The sequence below is a fragment of the Neolamprologus brichardi genome, chromosome 12 (genome assembly GCF_056152115.1).
Source record: "Neolamprologus brichardi isolate AB-2024 chromosome 12, ASM5615211v1, whole genome shotgun sequence".
Classification (NCBI taxonomy): Eukaryota; Metazoa; Chordata; class Actinopteri; order Cichliformes; family Cichlidae; genus Neolamprologus; species Neolamprologus brichardi.
The window spans coordinates 19002159-19017332 of NC_142115.1; the positions used below are offsets into that span (position 1 = coordinate 19002159).

The 15174-nt window shown below is 39.2% G+C and overlaps 2 protein-coding genes and 1 non-coding gene across 3 annotated transcripts; all 3 read right to left on the reverse strand.

The window, feature by feature from the left end:
• Nucleotides 1-783: 783 nt before the first annotated feature.
• Nucleotides 784-6718, reverse strand: dimt1l (DIM1 dimethyladenosine transferase 1-like (S. cerevisiae)). Its single transcript, XM_006784152.3, has 12 exons — nt 6582-6718; nt 4653-4726; nt 4418-4504; nt 3364-3425; nt 3173-3266; nt 3041-3090; nt 2822-2945; nt 2627-2719; nt 2468-2532; nt 2327-2390; nt 2116-2222; nt 784-1503 (listed from the first exon to the last, which is right to left on the reverse strand). Exons 1-12 carry the CDS (start codon nt 6637-6639, stop codon nt 1461-1463), a joined length of 921 nt encoding a protein of 306 aa, XP_006784215.2. The 5' UTR covers nt 6640-6718; the 3' UTR covers nt 784-1460.
• Nucleotides 6719-6881: 163 nt separating this feature from the next.
• On the reverse strand, nt 6882-8673 carry cenph (centromere protein H). The gene is made up of 9 exons (XM_087849088.1): nt 8513-8673; nt 8364-8419; nt 8237-8282; nt 8094-8162; nt 7950-8006; nt 7804-7867; nt 7379-7430; nt 7123-7280; nt 6882-7022 (listed from the first exon to the last, which is right to left on the reverse strand). Exons 1-9 carry the CDS (start codon nt 8632-8634, stop codon nt 6930-6932), a joined length of 717 nt encoding a protein of 238 aa, XP_087705214.1. The 5' UTR covers nt 8635-8673; the 3' UTR covers nt 6882-6929.
• A 4890-nt stretch (nt 8674-13563) lies between these two features.
• On the reverse strand, nt 13564-13635 carry trnaq-uug (transfer RNA glutamine (anticodon UUG)). The gene has a single exon. It is a non-coding gene; the product is annotated as a tRNA-Gln (tRNA).
• Between the last annotated feature and the right edge of the window lie 1539 nt (nt 13636-15174).

Consider the following 15174-nt stretch of genomic DNA (forward strand, 5'->3'; position numbering starts at 1 on the left):
AGTGACTAAGTTTGTGGTCAAAGGCTTGCACCCATTTGCCACAGCAGATGCCTCCGATTTTCGGTAAGTGAATGTGTTTAATTGTAGGCAGGGACATTACTGGATATTCTTGTGTAATTGCTACTGAATAATTTATGTTATACTTTGTTATTGCTACAGAAGAATATTTATTTTATTATTTTACATTTACATTTTTTTTCCCCTGGGGACCCTGTGACACCCCATTGAAGAGCCATAGGCTGTGGATCTCTTAAGATCTCACTGCTGGGTTTGTAAGGCCATGTTACTCCTAAATTTCTATAATGTTCAAAGAGAAGATATAAAACAAAGTTCTAAGCTAAACGAATTTAGTGTTCTTTTTTAAAAATAAGAATCGATAAAGAATCGAATCGTTAAACGGAATCGAAAATGTAATCAGAATCGTGAAAATCTTATCAATACCCATCCCTAGTCACCAGTGATTTACCCTGATAAGTGAACCACTTTCATTTTATTCTATATTAAAAAAGAAAATATTAACTTACAACAGTAACAGCCTCCAGAGTATTATTGTACTCAAATGGCAAGTTCGGCAAACTTATTTTATTTTGAAAGTCATCTCAGCATCAGTAGCCAATGTTTCCACCTTAACATGACCAAGACATTAATTGCTATTCACTGCCCTCCAGCGGCCAGAGTGAGTAACTACAATTTCCACACGTGTTCTTTCTGCATCCATGTTTCTTCGGTGTTTCCGTGACCAGTAGACGTGTATTGTTAGAAAACAAATGGTCACTGTCACTATTTTCTTTCATAACATTTATTTCGTTTTTATACCCCTCAGTCTGTTCTTTAGTAACTCATTAGCTTATCCAGACTATGTTTTAATATTTCTAGTTTCTTTACATGTAGTTATATTCATGGCAGTCATACCATTAAAAGATTTCTTTTCTGGTACAGACGTTCAAAAACAGAAAAAAAGTCAGGACAAAAGCATAAAGCAAGACTCTAATGAAAGCAATCAAATTGTTTATGTAGTGCGACGGGGAATATTGATTCTTGTTAAAGGGCACCTATTATGCAGGAGTAACTCTGCATTATTGAGAGTTACATAAAAAACAATGTAACATGTCTACACTTTTCATGAGGAGAAAAATCTGTGTTGTTTAGAAAGCGTCTGGTTTTCTAAACTTTTTGGACAAAGAACAAACTCAGACCAGTAAGAGGCTTTAAAGTATCTGTGCTCAAAGTTTTTACAGGTCATATTTTCACAAATGTAAAATAGCACTCAATATGAGCACTTTAAATGCATCTGATATTATTTGTATATTTCATTCAACCATTTCAATATCTTAAATTTCAGTTCCGTCAAACATGGCTCCAGGGGCTGAACAAGACAGGCGTTTGTTCTTCCCTGATCTGACCACAAAATTCTCCCTTGCGTGACAATTTTAAAAGATGTGAAGATCTTCTCATCAGAGTTAGGAGAAGTGGATTCCTGCAGAGTTGAACGCATGCAGGAGTCTGAGGATGATGAAGAAAAGAAGATTGAACACATTAGAACAGTGAAGCCTTTAACAACCACATGCAGCCTGCCGTTTATAATGTACAATAGACTCCTGTCATCCACACGCAGGTCACATTCGTGTGCAGCGTGGACATATGTTACATGCCAAGTTCTAATCTGAATTTTTTGAGTTTTCCATTAGTTGGTAAAACCTGGTACGGATTACTTTAAAAAAACAACAACAACAACAAAACTCTTCATTGGGGTTCAAAGCGAGTAGAGTCGAGCTGAAAATGGGACATCAATAGACTGCATGCCACTGATTGGTCAGGGAGTGACTCTTTCTGGCTCTTATCTTTACCCCAAGTCTGAAAAAAAGCCCCGGATTGAGCAGGTAATGCCATCGCTTTGATATGCTCGGCTGTTGCGTTTGTGTCACATACAAATTACATCACAGGACTCTTGAGCCAACCATACTAGAGGTGCTCAATTGTAATGCAAGAGAATAGAGTCGAGTAGGTAATAGTGGAAAAGAGGCATTTTTTACAATGTAATTACAAAGGAACTGTAGGGAAACCACACTAAAAGCTACAGGCTGTGGCGTTTCAAGGTGGAGAATGTCAGCTTACACCATGAAGTCATCAATGTCCATCGACCTGGCTCTCTTCTCACTGAAATCTGCCTCCTGAAGGACACTCTCGATTTTTTTGCTAATGCTGAAGTCAGCTGGGACTTCCTGTGAAGATACACAAAAAGATTCCTGATTAAAAGCAGCCAACAGGGAGCGGGCGAGATCTTTAAAGAGGGCTGAGGAGTTGTTTGTTTAAAAACTTGACTCACCGTATTGTGAAGAGAACAGTGAATTCTGTAGTTCTTCTCCAGCATCTGCTCCACTGCAGCGGACCTACAGAATACAAGATCACATGACCATCTGCTCTTGACCACACCCACTTTTGAGTGAACAGTTTGAGAGCTACTCACTTAAAAGCTGCGTTGAGAGTTTTGTTTTTCCTTACAAAGGCTATTCTGACAAGGCCGTCCCACTCCTACTCAGAATAAAAACAACATACACCTTCAGTCTAACTTATATTTTTAATGAATACTCCTCCACAGCAGGATTCGTTAACAATCAAAGCTCACCTGGAAGTTCACTGGAGGAGGAGGATTTTTGGGTTCTATCCTGACGACACTCGACTCCACTTTCGGAGGGGGGCGGAAATTATTCTTCCCTACCTGATAACATTAAAAAACAAACAAAATACACATTAACACTGAGACATATGGTCTAGAGAGTTGCTGTTAGCATTAGACAACCATCAGAGAGCGGATGCTGACCTTCATGAGATGGTCTACACGAGCCAGAAGCTGTGTGTTGATGGAAAGTCTGCAGTACAGTTTGTCTCCAGGCTTGGCAACCAGGCGCATGGCGAACTCTCGCTGGAACATCAAGACTGCACACCTGGAGGAAAATAAATAAATAACAGGCACTTAACACAGCCGGGATACGAGAAAAGACGATCAAACTTCCTCTATGGACCTCCAGCTGTGTCTCACCTGAAGAAAGGCCGGTGCAGCAGGAGCTTGAAGACAAAAGGTGATGAAATCTGCACAAAGAGAAACTGTGTTTGGTCCAAGTGCAATGCAAGACACTGAAAGTGTGTGGATTTGGCAGAAACACGTCTGTACCTGGTAAGGTAAGTTAGCCACACAGATGTCAAAGAAAGGCAGATCTGTTTTTAGCACATCTCCAATTAATATCTGAAGCTTGGCTTGTAAGGGTCTGATGGAGAAAACAATGATTTTATTAGATCACTTTATATTCAAATACGACTTTGAAGCACAGTATATGTAAGAGCAGCGCTGCTTTGTTCACTCACGTGCACTGTACTCTCTTCTGAAGTTCAGCCACCAATCTGCAGTCCAACTCGCAGGCGACGACCTGCAAAAACGGCGAGTCACTTTTAAAAATCTGCAGTCACTGCAGCACCAAACAAACACCAAAGTGAAACGAAATACCAGACAAACTCCGGGAGTGCGGTCTGTGTACTCTTATGGCAGTTTTATACTTTCCAAGTGTGTGGAGGGTCTTTTTGGGGGTGTAAATTTTATCATTACAGGGTAAAAGGAGCACTCTGTGTCCTCTCCAATTAACTGTGACAACATGGACCTGTCTGTAAAGACACCATGCTGAGATCTACCAACTACGCACGTGTGCTCCAAGCATTCTCCAAGAAACAATATAACAAACATGCATTCATACGTGCTTTCTGCAACTGTCTGCAAGCAATTAAAATACTGGCCCTGGGCTTTTTGATTTAGATTTATTTATTTTAATTTTTTCTTATTTATTTTTTTTACACATCAGATGCATTTGTATCTCCTCCTGGAATCTAACCAAATATGTTGATTGTAGAGTTAATCCACATGAGTTACTAAATACTGTCTCCACCGTCTGTCACAGCTCCACTCGTGATTTTGAAAAATAAAGTGTGACTTTCTGGGATACTTAGAACTTTGACTGCACCACTGAAAATTTTCATTTTGATGTATGTGCTCCTTTTCATGCAAATTATCCACAATATGTAATTAATTTTCGGTGTTTGCTAAATTTTATAAAATCTCAAATCTCAAAAATGAATTAAACTTTTGGTGGTTTGAAAGGATTTTGTGCAACTTTTTGTCCCATTTGCAATTTAGTTGGGGCTTAAAAAGTTACAGAACATCTCATAACAAATAATAATGAGAATGTAAAAAAAACTAATTGGATTTTCAGTGTCAATATTAAATATGTTTATACAATTCTATTAAATATATTTTTAAAAATATCTGTATTGACTGACATTGTGTATCATAACATGTTTGAAAAAAGGCTTGCATAAAGGTGTAGTGTGAGTTCTTGGAGCGAGACCCCCGACAGTTTGAGGCTCTTACTTTTTTGGCCTTTTCCAGCAGCTTAACCGTCATGTTACCAGTACCAGGTCCCACCTCAAGCACCACGTCTGTCGGCCTCAAAGCAGCCTGAAAAAGAGACGTGTCACAGCTCAGTTAGATCAGCAGCCTCTGCACGATTGCCCACTTCTTTTTTTTTTTTTTAAACACATATTTTACATTTTGTGAATATTTGTTACAATTTTTGTCTGCAGCAGCATCAGCAAGTACTTCCCACCTTTTCAATAATCCCATTGACAACCAGAGGATTCTTCAGGATGTGCTGGCCGATGCCAGTGTTGAACATGATCCCTGCAACAGAGAGCAAACTGAGCACTGCATGCTGGTCTTGTGTGACGACTACGGTCATTTATATATGAACAATTATATCTGTTTATATGTCCTAAGCTCACATTTTAATCCAAGGATAAATCCATCCATGCCAGCTCATCTAATCCCATGAAAAACATCTATGAAGCTCTTGCAAAATCTAAAAGTTATACTATAAATACTTTGCTTGTTCCCTTGCTACGATAAATGTGGGCCATTTTTCACAGTTTCTACTAAATTGGATTTTAATGCACTACAGTCCTCCTTCTGTATATACACAGCAAGAAACCCCCAAGGCTAATTTTGCAGATAAACAGCTCCTGAAAATTTTAAAATCATCATTACTCAAACACTGCATCTATTGCAGATGGGTGAACGTTGTACTGCTTTTTGTTCAATGGGGTTAACATTCACCCGGCAGTGAGACAGTATTAAGGAATCACAATCCCGTCTAGAAACCGCTGAGAAACATGACCACGGCTGCAGATTAAAAATAAAAATTTCCTGCGCTGATAATTGGCACCAAGATGCCACTTTTCCATCCTCCTTTTTAAAAATCTTCTGCACTTCTATCAGCCTTCAGGTAGGAATGAGTTAACAGTTCAGCATGCCTGTTCATCAACTAAGTTTCCAGATGGTCATACTTCTAATTTCATTTAAATTCATGCAGACAGCCTCAGATCAAAGGCAGAAGTAACTGCTTATCATTTCCGTGTTAAACTGCTTTTGTGAACTTTCAATGTTGCTCCCGTTTCTCCATGCCCATCTATTCCTGTGAAATAAAATGCATACTGTAAAGTTGCAGCACCAATTCCTCCACCTTCCACGGTCAGTCACGACTACTTATTACAAATATCAAACGCATCTCGCAGAGTGACCAGAGTGACATTTTGATTAGTTTGATAATTTTCAACAGACAATACCAAATAACAGAAAGCCTCATAAAGTCTGGCTCTCTTCCAATAGCTGCCAAGAATCAAGGATGGCCACCTTTCCAAGAACTCGTGGTGGACTGAGGTTTGTTTCAGCCTGCGATGAATTAGTCAGGTTCAGTGGTCTGGTTTGCATGAACAGTAATGAATTACTGGCTCAGCCTCGTGATTTGACTTTAGTATAGCTTAAATATTTGTGTGGCTGGGCCCTTAAAACGTATCAGGGAATCTGACACCACCAAGCCCCAAACAAGAGTCTGGCTGAGTTTGTTGCTCTGTTATCAGTAAACATTTTTCATTAACTTTTGAGGTTCAGGGTGCTTGCAAATGGAATAACGACCCACCACCATGAAAAAAAGAAAAATCAAAACGAGCATTTTAACATAATGACAAAGACATTTATTTACATATCAGGAATGACTTTCAACATTTCTTCATACATAAGCCTCTTTGGGGAATATTTACATTCATAATGTTGCAAAACAGTAGTAATAGATCTACATGTTAGAACTGTTACAGTCAGTTATGTTTCTCTGATCTTGATTAACCATAAACAAATTTGTGTTTACGTCATTTGTTCACCTCCTAAACAATGCATACAGAAAATAACAGCGGAAGCAGCTGGACTAAATATCGCAGTTAGCACAAATGAACAATTTGCAGGAAAAAAAAAATTTCAAAATAAACCTTTTAATTGATGTAGCTGGTGGGTTGGAGTCACCGAAACGTTTCCACGTCAACACAAGTGACGACAGTCACAGCAGTGGTTCATGTTAAATGCTGTGACTGCTAAAACAGCGATACACCAGCTCAATATGCAAACACTGCACAGACACGATGGACCCCGTCTCTAAAGTCTGGCATGCTAACATGCTAATGCTAACGCACCCCGTTCAGAAACGTACCTTGGTTTTTGACCTCTTGGTGCTGTCTGCTTTTCTTCACCGCTTTGACCTTCGGCATTTTACTTTATTTTGTCCTGCTTAAAGAGCTACAAAAATCCAAATTGTAAGTAATTATCCAGAGTAAGGCTGGCTAGACTTTGTAAACACGTGTAGCCCTTCCTCTGTGCTACTCTCTCTTCTTCAGTGTCACGCTGAGCTGCAGGTTTCATCTGTTGGCTCGCTTCCTCCGCGCCCTCTGGTGGCGATCTGGCGGCATTGCTTTTACTTTTTCAAGATGAAACTAAAACTGTTTTTGAAACAGTTTGTTTGTCACACACACACTCTCACACACTCACACACACTCCATCTTTACTCAGAGATGGGAAACTCCTCGAGTGTCATGGCGATGTCTCGAAGTTTGGGATCATCAAGCCAGTTGACTTTACAGGCCAAGAGAATGCCCTGAAGAGGAAAACAAACATTAACATACAACCAACAAAACTGCGAGTGAGTATCATACATTCAGTCATAAACTGTACCGACTGTTTTTTCTAAAGTTTACCCTGAGGACATTTTGGGTCATGATGGCCATCTTTTTATATTTTTCCAGGTTTGCTTGGCCTTTCTCCAACGCAGCTTTGTACTTTTCCATGTCTGGATACTCTTTCTTTGAAGACTCCTCCATGTGTTTGATCTTCTCATGCGTGAGCCGTTTCATCTCTGCAAGCAGAAAGTACTACTTTAATCTGGAGTCGAAACAATAAATAACTAAGAACTTAACTGTGAAAGACATCCGATTTCTTTCTCGTAAAGCATACCAAGTCTGTTCTTCTGTATTTCTGTAACCTCATCTTGAAGTTTTTTGGACTCCTGTTAGACAAATAAATAGTGGATTAGGGTATAAAACCCTCAACTTTAAGTAGCACTTCAACCTGTAGCATTTATGTTGAAGAATCAAGGTCGTCAAGCCAAGTATTGACTTTGAAATTTGTTAGAATTGTACAGATTCTGTTTTTGCCTTATATACACTGCACTTCCATGAACGTTTTCATGTTTCAATAAAGATCAGAACCCATTATCCATTTTCCAAGCAAAATATCAAATGAGGGTTGACTCAAGACCTTTGCACAATACTATAAGTGATTACAATACCCTAACAAAACAAATTGTCTAATATAGGAACCCCATACAATTTTAAACACACAAAGCACTTCAAAGAAGAACACAGACTTAAGCTGCTCACCTGTTGAAGCTGTTTTATGTGTGAACAAAGACCCATGCAGCGGTCACTTATGGCTTTCAGAGCACTGAGGAAAAAAAACAAAACAAATGTTTTGATAAAAATAACTAAATATTTCAGCTGTTTCTGTATGTTGTCAGTTGACTTACTCTGCTTCAGAGTCACTCCAGTTCAGCTTTTCTCCAATAGCGTGCCACATCTGCATTCTGAAAGACAGAGACAATCAATGATCTGTCACGATAAACATGAGAACATCTGAACTCCAAAAACAAATAATACAAGCAGCAGTTTACCTGTGCAGGGTCAGTGTGCTGTTAAAATGAAGCGTCTTCACCCTTTCAAGCTCACTGATATATTCTGGCCTGAAACAAACATGTGTCAACATCTTTTTTTCCCCTTTTATTTAACATTTGGCTTCAAAATGTCGAATACTCACAAGTCTCTCTCTGCTTCAGATGTGCTGCATGACCTTTTAGTTTTTTCTATCAGGGGAAACTTAAAATTAATTTCCATTTTTGCTCTTAAAAATAAAAACTAATTTAATCAAGAGAATTGTTTTATACCTGCGTTGAGCTGTACTGCCATCTCAAAGCACTGGTTGGACATCTGTTGCTTTATTCTGTAAAGAAAGTAAAGACCAGAGGTGACGTGTGCGACACAGCTGGATCAAAAACTGACCTTCAACACCAATGCTGGGGTGAGAGATACAAACCTCAGCATGTCTGCAGGTGACGTGTCTTTCTGTCCGGTGGCGCCTTCAGCAGCAGGAACATCATTTGGCTCCACAGTCCCCACCATGTGATTGAGTTTCCCCGGGCTGTCAGATGACTCCATCACCAAAAAAAACAACAACAACACAAAAAAAACCCAACCCAAAAAAAAAAAACGAGTGAAGATTCCTGGAGAGACAAATCAAACCACAGAAATATGGGTTTAATCCAACATAAGAAAGTATAGCTCATTAAAACTCAGACTGACTAATATGCACTAATATGCAGAAAATAATGGCATTTAACTTGAAGTCTGCCAGTCATCAAGGTTTTTTTTTTTTTTGTGTTTCAGTAGCCGAAACAAGTATACTCATCTCAACATACAAAACACATCATACAGCCTTACACTCATTCATAATTCATACATGCAGCTGGTGCAAAAAAAATGGCCACAAATCATGAGCACGACACTAGAGTCAAACTTAAGTTTTCAGCAGCTGAGCTGAGGAAGGCTGTTTCAAAATTCCAACTTATCAACTCAAACATGTGAAAAGATTATTTGACATTTCAATAAGTAAGTCAAAATGTTGAGATTGTGATACGAAATTTTGGCTTAGTGTCTTATTAATAGTCCCACTTGGCAGAAACAAGCTTGCATAAAAATACCATATTTTAGGGGGGATCGGCAAATGCCCCACAATAAAATATCACAATTTGAAATGCATTAAGATTTTATGATATGCTAAGTTTCAACAACTTTTAAAATAGCCAATTATGTTCTCAAAGTTAAACTTTGTCTGTTTTATCCAATAAGTACACCAACACTGTCAATAAACCTGGCATAGCTGTATTGCCATAAGACAGACAGGCTAACTGTATGCAACTGAATTTTAATTACAGTTCTTGTTAATTACATCCAATCTGTTCCTGATAATACAACAGTTAACAGTGATAAGCGGGCTGAAAATACCAAATGTGAATTTGTGTCCTCGTAGAAGTCAACAGAAATTCACTTTTAACTGTTAAATTTGTGCTCAGCAGCCTTTCTGCTCTATTGGAATATGACCAGAATACAACCAGCTGGAAGCCATTTGAGTAGAGTCTCCTCATTGACAGACTTGTTCAAACTGATGGCGACATGTTGGCAATCTGTCTGCATTTATAAATTAGACAGCAAGTATTTGATAACATTATGTATATTTCTGACTAGCAAACTGTGACTGAATACAGAAGACTGCCTCCTATTAAGAAACTATGCTATCACCTTGTGATCAAGTGGTTGTGAGTGGTGGCCAGCGGGCAGACAGACAGACGGTTTTTCAGTTGACCAGAAAACTGCACAACGTTATGCAGAAAAAGAAAATCGGGGCAGATTCTGCAGGTTGCACCAATGAATCGTCTGGTTTTCTTGCTGTACGCCTCCACCGTAACCACTGAGCTTAGTGGTTTGCAAACAGTAAGCAGTTTTGTTGTGCAAGTGTCAATCTTCAGATAATGCACGGAAACGCAGCCAAGATACGACCAAAGAGGCTTCTGTGACTGAGGCTCCTGCCACCTGGTCATTGCTACACAGTGAAACCACTTCTCAAAACACTTTAACCTGCCGCTCCTGTCATCTCATATAAAATCATCATCGACTTAGCCTGGTGACTTCTGATGTCGTAGAAGCTGAAAACTGTACTTCAGTGCAGCTCTGCTTCTGCGCTGTACATAAACATACAGCAGCCTTAATCAGAGTTGATGCTCGTCTTTATACGGTTACAGCGGCCCTTTTCAGCAGCTGTCAGCTTAGCGCTAAAACTAATATCGGTTTATTTAAAAGAAAATTTTTTTACCTCTCTGAATGGAATTGATGATGCTTCAAGTCCAAATGACATCAAATAAGCACTGTCTGCTGAGCCTCTGTTAGCTTCAGCGTTACACTTGCTAGTTAACGTCAGTCGCTCAGTGTAACGGCGAGTTACAACTCTTCACAAGCTTTCATCTGTGTGAAATACGGTTGTTAATTAGCAAGAAAATGCGCAATAGGTAATCAGTTTTGTCACTGCGTTAAATTGTTATTGTTTTTCTTTATCAGGGATTAGCAAACCAGCCTACAAGTTCAGTACCGCCACCTGTCGGACAGGAGGGTAAAACTGAAGACAAGCAGGAGGAACCGTCCACATTAACACGGGTTTCGTCTTCTACTCATGCACCTTCAGCAAGGCTCATACAGCGGGAGTTGGTTTCACTTTCTTTAATGCTCATTTTAACGTTTTAAAAGAAACAAAGCCCACCCTTGCCCACAACATATTAACCGACTTCTGGATTATTGGCCTATAGCTGAACTACTAGTTCATAATGTTTACCAACCATTAAATTAGTTCAGTGATTCTTCTCTATTTATGTCTTCCACTTTACTCGTATAACGACCTGATATATAAGCATTTCACTGTGCATTACACTCATATAACTGTGTGTGTGACAACATTGTATTTAATCTTTCTTTTTAAAAAATTAAGTTTGGCTATTACATTTTTACACGTAATAGCCCATTAAAAAATTAAGAACTAAAAAAAGATGTATATGTATGAAAAGGTCATGTCTTCAGAAAACTAATACGTTTTGAACAGTGAGTCTCAAGAGCAGAAAAAAAACCTCTCAGCTCAATGCATTTAAGCATACAGAGATGGTCAAGCTGACTTGCTGAAGTTCAAACTTAAAATCAGAACGAAGAAGAAAGCTGATTGACATTACTTTAAACATGGCACGATTGTTGGTGTTAGATGGCCTGGTCTGAGTAGTTTAGATACTGGAGATCTACTAGGATTTCCCCACACAACCATCTCTAGTGTTTACAGAGAATGATCTGAAAAAGAAACTGTCCAGTCAATGGCAGTGTTCTGCGGTAAAACACAGTGTTAATGTCAGAGGAAGGTTAAAATGACCAGGCAATAATCACTCGTTACAACCAAGATATGCAGAAGAGCATCTCTGAATGCACTACATGAAACAGATTTACTACAGCAGCAGAAGACCACAATGGGGGCCACTCCTGTCAACTAAAAACAGGAAACTAAGGCTACAGTTTGCACAAGCACATGACAACAGAAGATTGGCAAAAAATTTTTTTACTGGTCTAATGAATGTTGACTTCTGTTCTAAATTTCAGATGGTAAGGTCAGGATTTGGTGTAAATTACATTAAAGCATCCACACTGGCTTGTTTCAATGGTTCAGGCTGCTGTCTGTGGTGTAATGGCCTGTTAGAGATTCTTTGTACACTTTGAGTCTCTTAGCTGAAAATCAATTAAATACCACAGCGTTCCTGAGTATTGTTCCTAACCAAGTCAATCTTTTTATAACTACACTGAACCCAACTTATGACTGCTATTAAGAACAGTATCATTACACAATGTCACAAAGCTCACATTATCTCAAACTGGTTTCTTGGCTAAGATAGTGAGTCCGCTTTCCTCAGGCGCCGGATCTCAATCTAATACACCAAATCTGGGATGAACTGGACTTGGAGATACTCATTATGAATGTGCAACTGCTGCAAATCTGCAGCAACTGTGTGATGCTATCGTGCCAACATAGACCATGAATAAGGAAGGCAGTTCTGGGGGTCGAACCTAGTGCTAGCAACGTTTACCTAATGAAGTGCCCGGTGAGTGTACCGTTACAGAAAAATAAAGTGAATCCTCAAACTAAGAACAAGCACCGGAGTCACTACACAGGAGAGTAAACACATGCATTATTTTCATATAACATCATTTAACGTGTTTTCAGCTGGTTATAACTTAGCGTTAAAACTACTTCGGTTTACATATAAGTCTTACCTCGATTGAGTTAGGTTAACGCTGTCTTATGTCAAGATTAAAAAAGGAAGAAGTAGAAGACGAAGAAGCAGAGGTTAGTCCCTGGCATCGTCGTTACACTCGCCCGTTAAAGTTAACAATGTTTTGCTTATCAAAATCTCACCAGCTGTAACACATCAAACTGTGCGACTTAATTTTATAACGACGCCGTCCCGCCAAGAAACACGTAACGGAACGTCACCATACGTCACACGTCTGCCTGTGACCAGAACCAACGCTCAACTGAACTTTCAACTTTCAAAGGCTCTGCCTGTCACACATCAAGGGATGCGGCGCCCCCTGCTGGTCGAGAGGGAAAACACATATGTGGACAAATACAACAGGTTTGTTTTCTTTATCATACCGTTTACCATATTTACTATAGTTAACCCGCATGTATATGAAATGAAATACTTGCTTTTTAAAAATATTAGTGGCTGAAGAGTGGTATGGAACCAATGTACATTTTTTTTAAATCCAAAAACACAGTTTATTGAAAGACAAACACAGTTTATTCAAGACAAACACAGTTTATTGAAATACGCCTTTTATTCCTTTACTTGCAAAGTTTTGTCTCATCATTCTCTCTCTACTATTTTCAAGTATTTGCTCTTGAGAGTAAAAGTGTTAGACACGGTGCCATAAATCATACAATGAACCACGAGTTTAGATGTGACCCAAGGTGTTTCCCCTGCACGCTGAACTGACAATCTCGCCTCGACTTCCTCAGGTCCATCAAACAAAACAAAGCAGGATGAGGTTCAGTTGTGATGCAAGATTATGATTTGTGTAAGCAGCTAATTTGCACCTCTACACCTGACACCGTTAAAACTGAAACACTATATTTTACATGCATTTTTTTCTATATGTAAACTATGCCTGACATTTATTCTTCTGACTGGATTAATTTATTGAAGCCATTCTTACTTCTTCGATTGATTAGGTAAACGCTTTAGGTTGAATGAGGTAGGGTTTTCCAAACAGTCGCAAATTGCAATAGCCTCCCAAAGCAGGACACCACAAAAACTTCGCAATTTGATCTAACATTAAGCAGGATTAAACACATGCAGGTGCCCAAATAAGCATTTCCATAACACATTACAAACTCTAAATCTGTATAACGTAAGAATCCTTTTAAGCCGATTACGTCGCCTGATTATGGATGGTGTACTCAATAGTAGGCAAATTTGATGCCATCTCAAAGTGAAAAGCGACAGGTTCCACCGAGATTTGAACTCGGATCGCTGGATTCAAAGTCCAGAGTGCTAACCATTACACCATGGAACCCTTTACCCGCGTAGCTGGTATGCACGCGCAGGACTTGCGCAAAAGTCCTGCGCAAAATCCCATTTGGCGCACTCTACTCAAAAGCCAAAATAAGGTTTTATTTTTCAATTAATTTCATTTAATTGATTGAGTAAATCCCATTTAACCGAGTCCCCTAAACCAACGGTTTCTGTGTTTTATTGTGTGTGAATGTTTCACACACAATAAAACACAGAAACCGTTGGTTTAATCACGCACTGGTACAGTCACGTGACTGTACCAGTGCGTGATTTCAGGTATTTGGAAATAAACTGGGCTGTTAATATAGAGGTTTTGTTAGGCGGTAGTCCAGTGAAATCCAAAAGAAGATTTAAAAAAAAAAAAAAAAGGAACACGCGGTTCTTCAGAAATGTTCAGCCGTCTATCCGAAATCACCCCGACTTGCTCCTGATAGTCGTAGATGTTCAGCATTTTGCAGTATTTTTAAATGAACGTCTTTAAAACTACAGGATTCCAGAGGTCCCAGGGATCTGTTTAATAATGCAAACACAGTGCTCTATAGGTTGTTGTGGTGGGAGGCAGTCTTCGTTGGAACCCATTAAGGATTTTTTTCTTTGCATCATTAGGAGAAACAGACCCTGGTGAGGGACTCACTTTTATCTATCTCAAGGCTGTGGGGAATGGGGAATGCTATTTTCCATCCCTGTCTTCTGTAACAGCCCAGCCAACGTGTAAACAACAGGAGCTGTGTAACTCAATACCAGTTCCCTCCTCTGAACTTAACCATGTAAGCCGAGGCACATTATTTTCTTCAGTTTTTTTTTCAACTACTTTATTACTTTAAGGTTAGTGGTTTTGGACTACATCATCATTATGATGGCAACTAAATCCTCCCACAGTCCAAAGACAAGCGGGTTAAACTAATAAGTGGCTACTCTGACTTGGCTGTAGGTGTGAATGGCTGTCTGTAGTCATCCCACTGATCCCTAGTGAACTGAACATAAAATAGGTTCACTCGGCTTCCTGCCCTTCCTCTAAAATGTAAGAGGGAATGAACTATTTTATATTAGATGATTTCAGGGGCCTTCTAGAAATGGGGTCATTCAGTTACTTCAGAAAATGAGCTGTCAATTTAATTGGTGAAATATTTTTAAAAGTTATTATTCTGTGCATCTAACTATTATTTAATTAATTTCGGAAAAAAGCTGCATTGTTTTTATTTTCTAAGCTATCAGACTGTTCGACAATAAACGTGCCCTACTCAAGCGGAATCTCTAATGTTGCGTTCACGTGCTTTTTGGGATACAGCAATGCAGACTCAGTGTCCTCAAAGCTGGCTTGCATTAGTATAGCAGTCAGTAGTAACATAGTAAGTAACTGCTGCTAAAGCAGCTTTCCATGGCATTACAAACGTTAATGCAAACCGCTGTTCCTATTTACATAAAGTCTCCAATGTTTTCATAAATAGACCGCAGTGTAGCTTTCAGCACTCAGTTGTGCCTATTTCCCCGTGTCTCCAAGTTTATCAATATAGTTCCGACATATCTCAGTGCACATGAA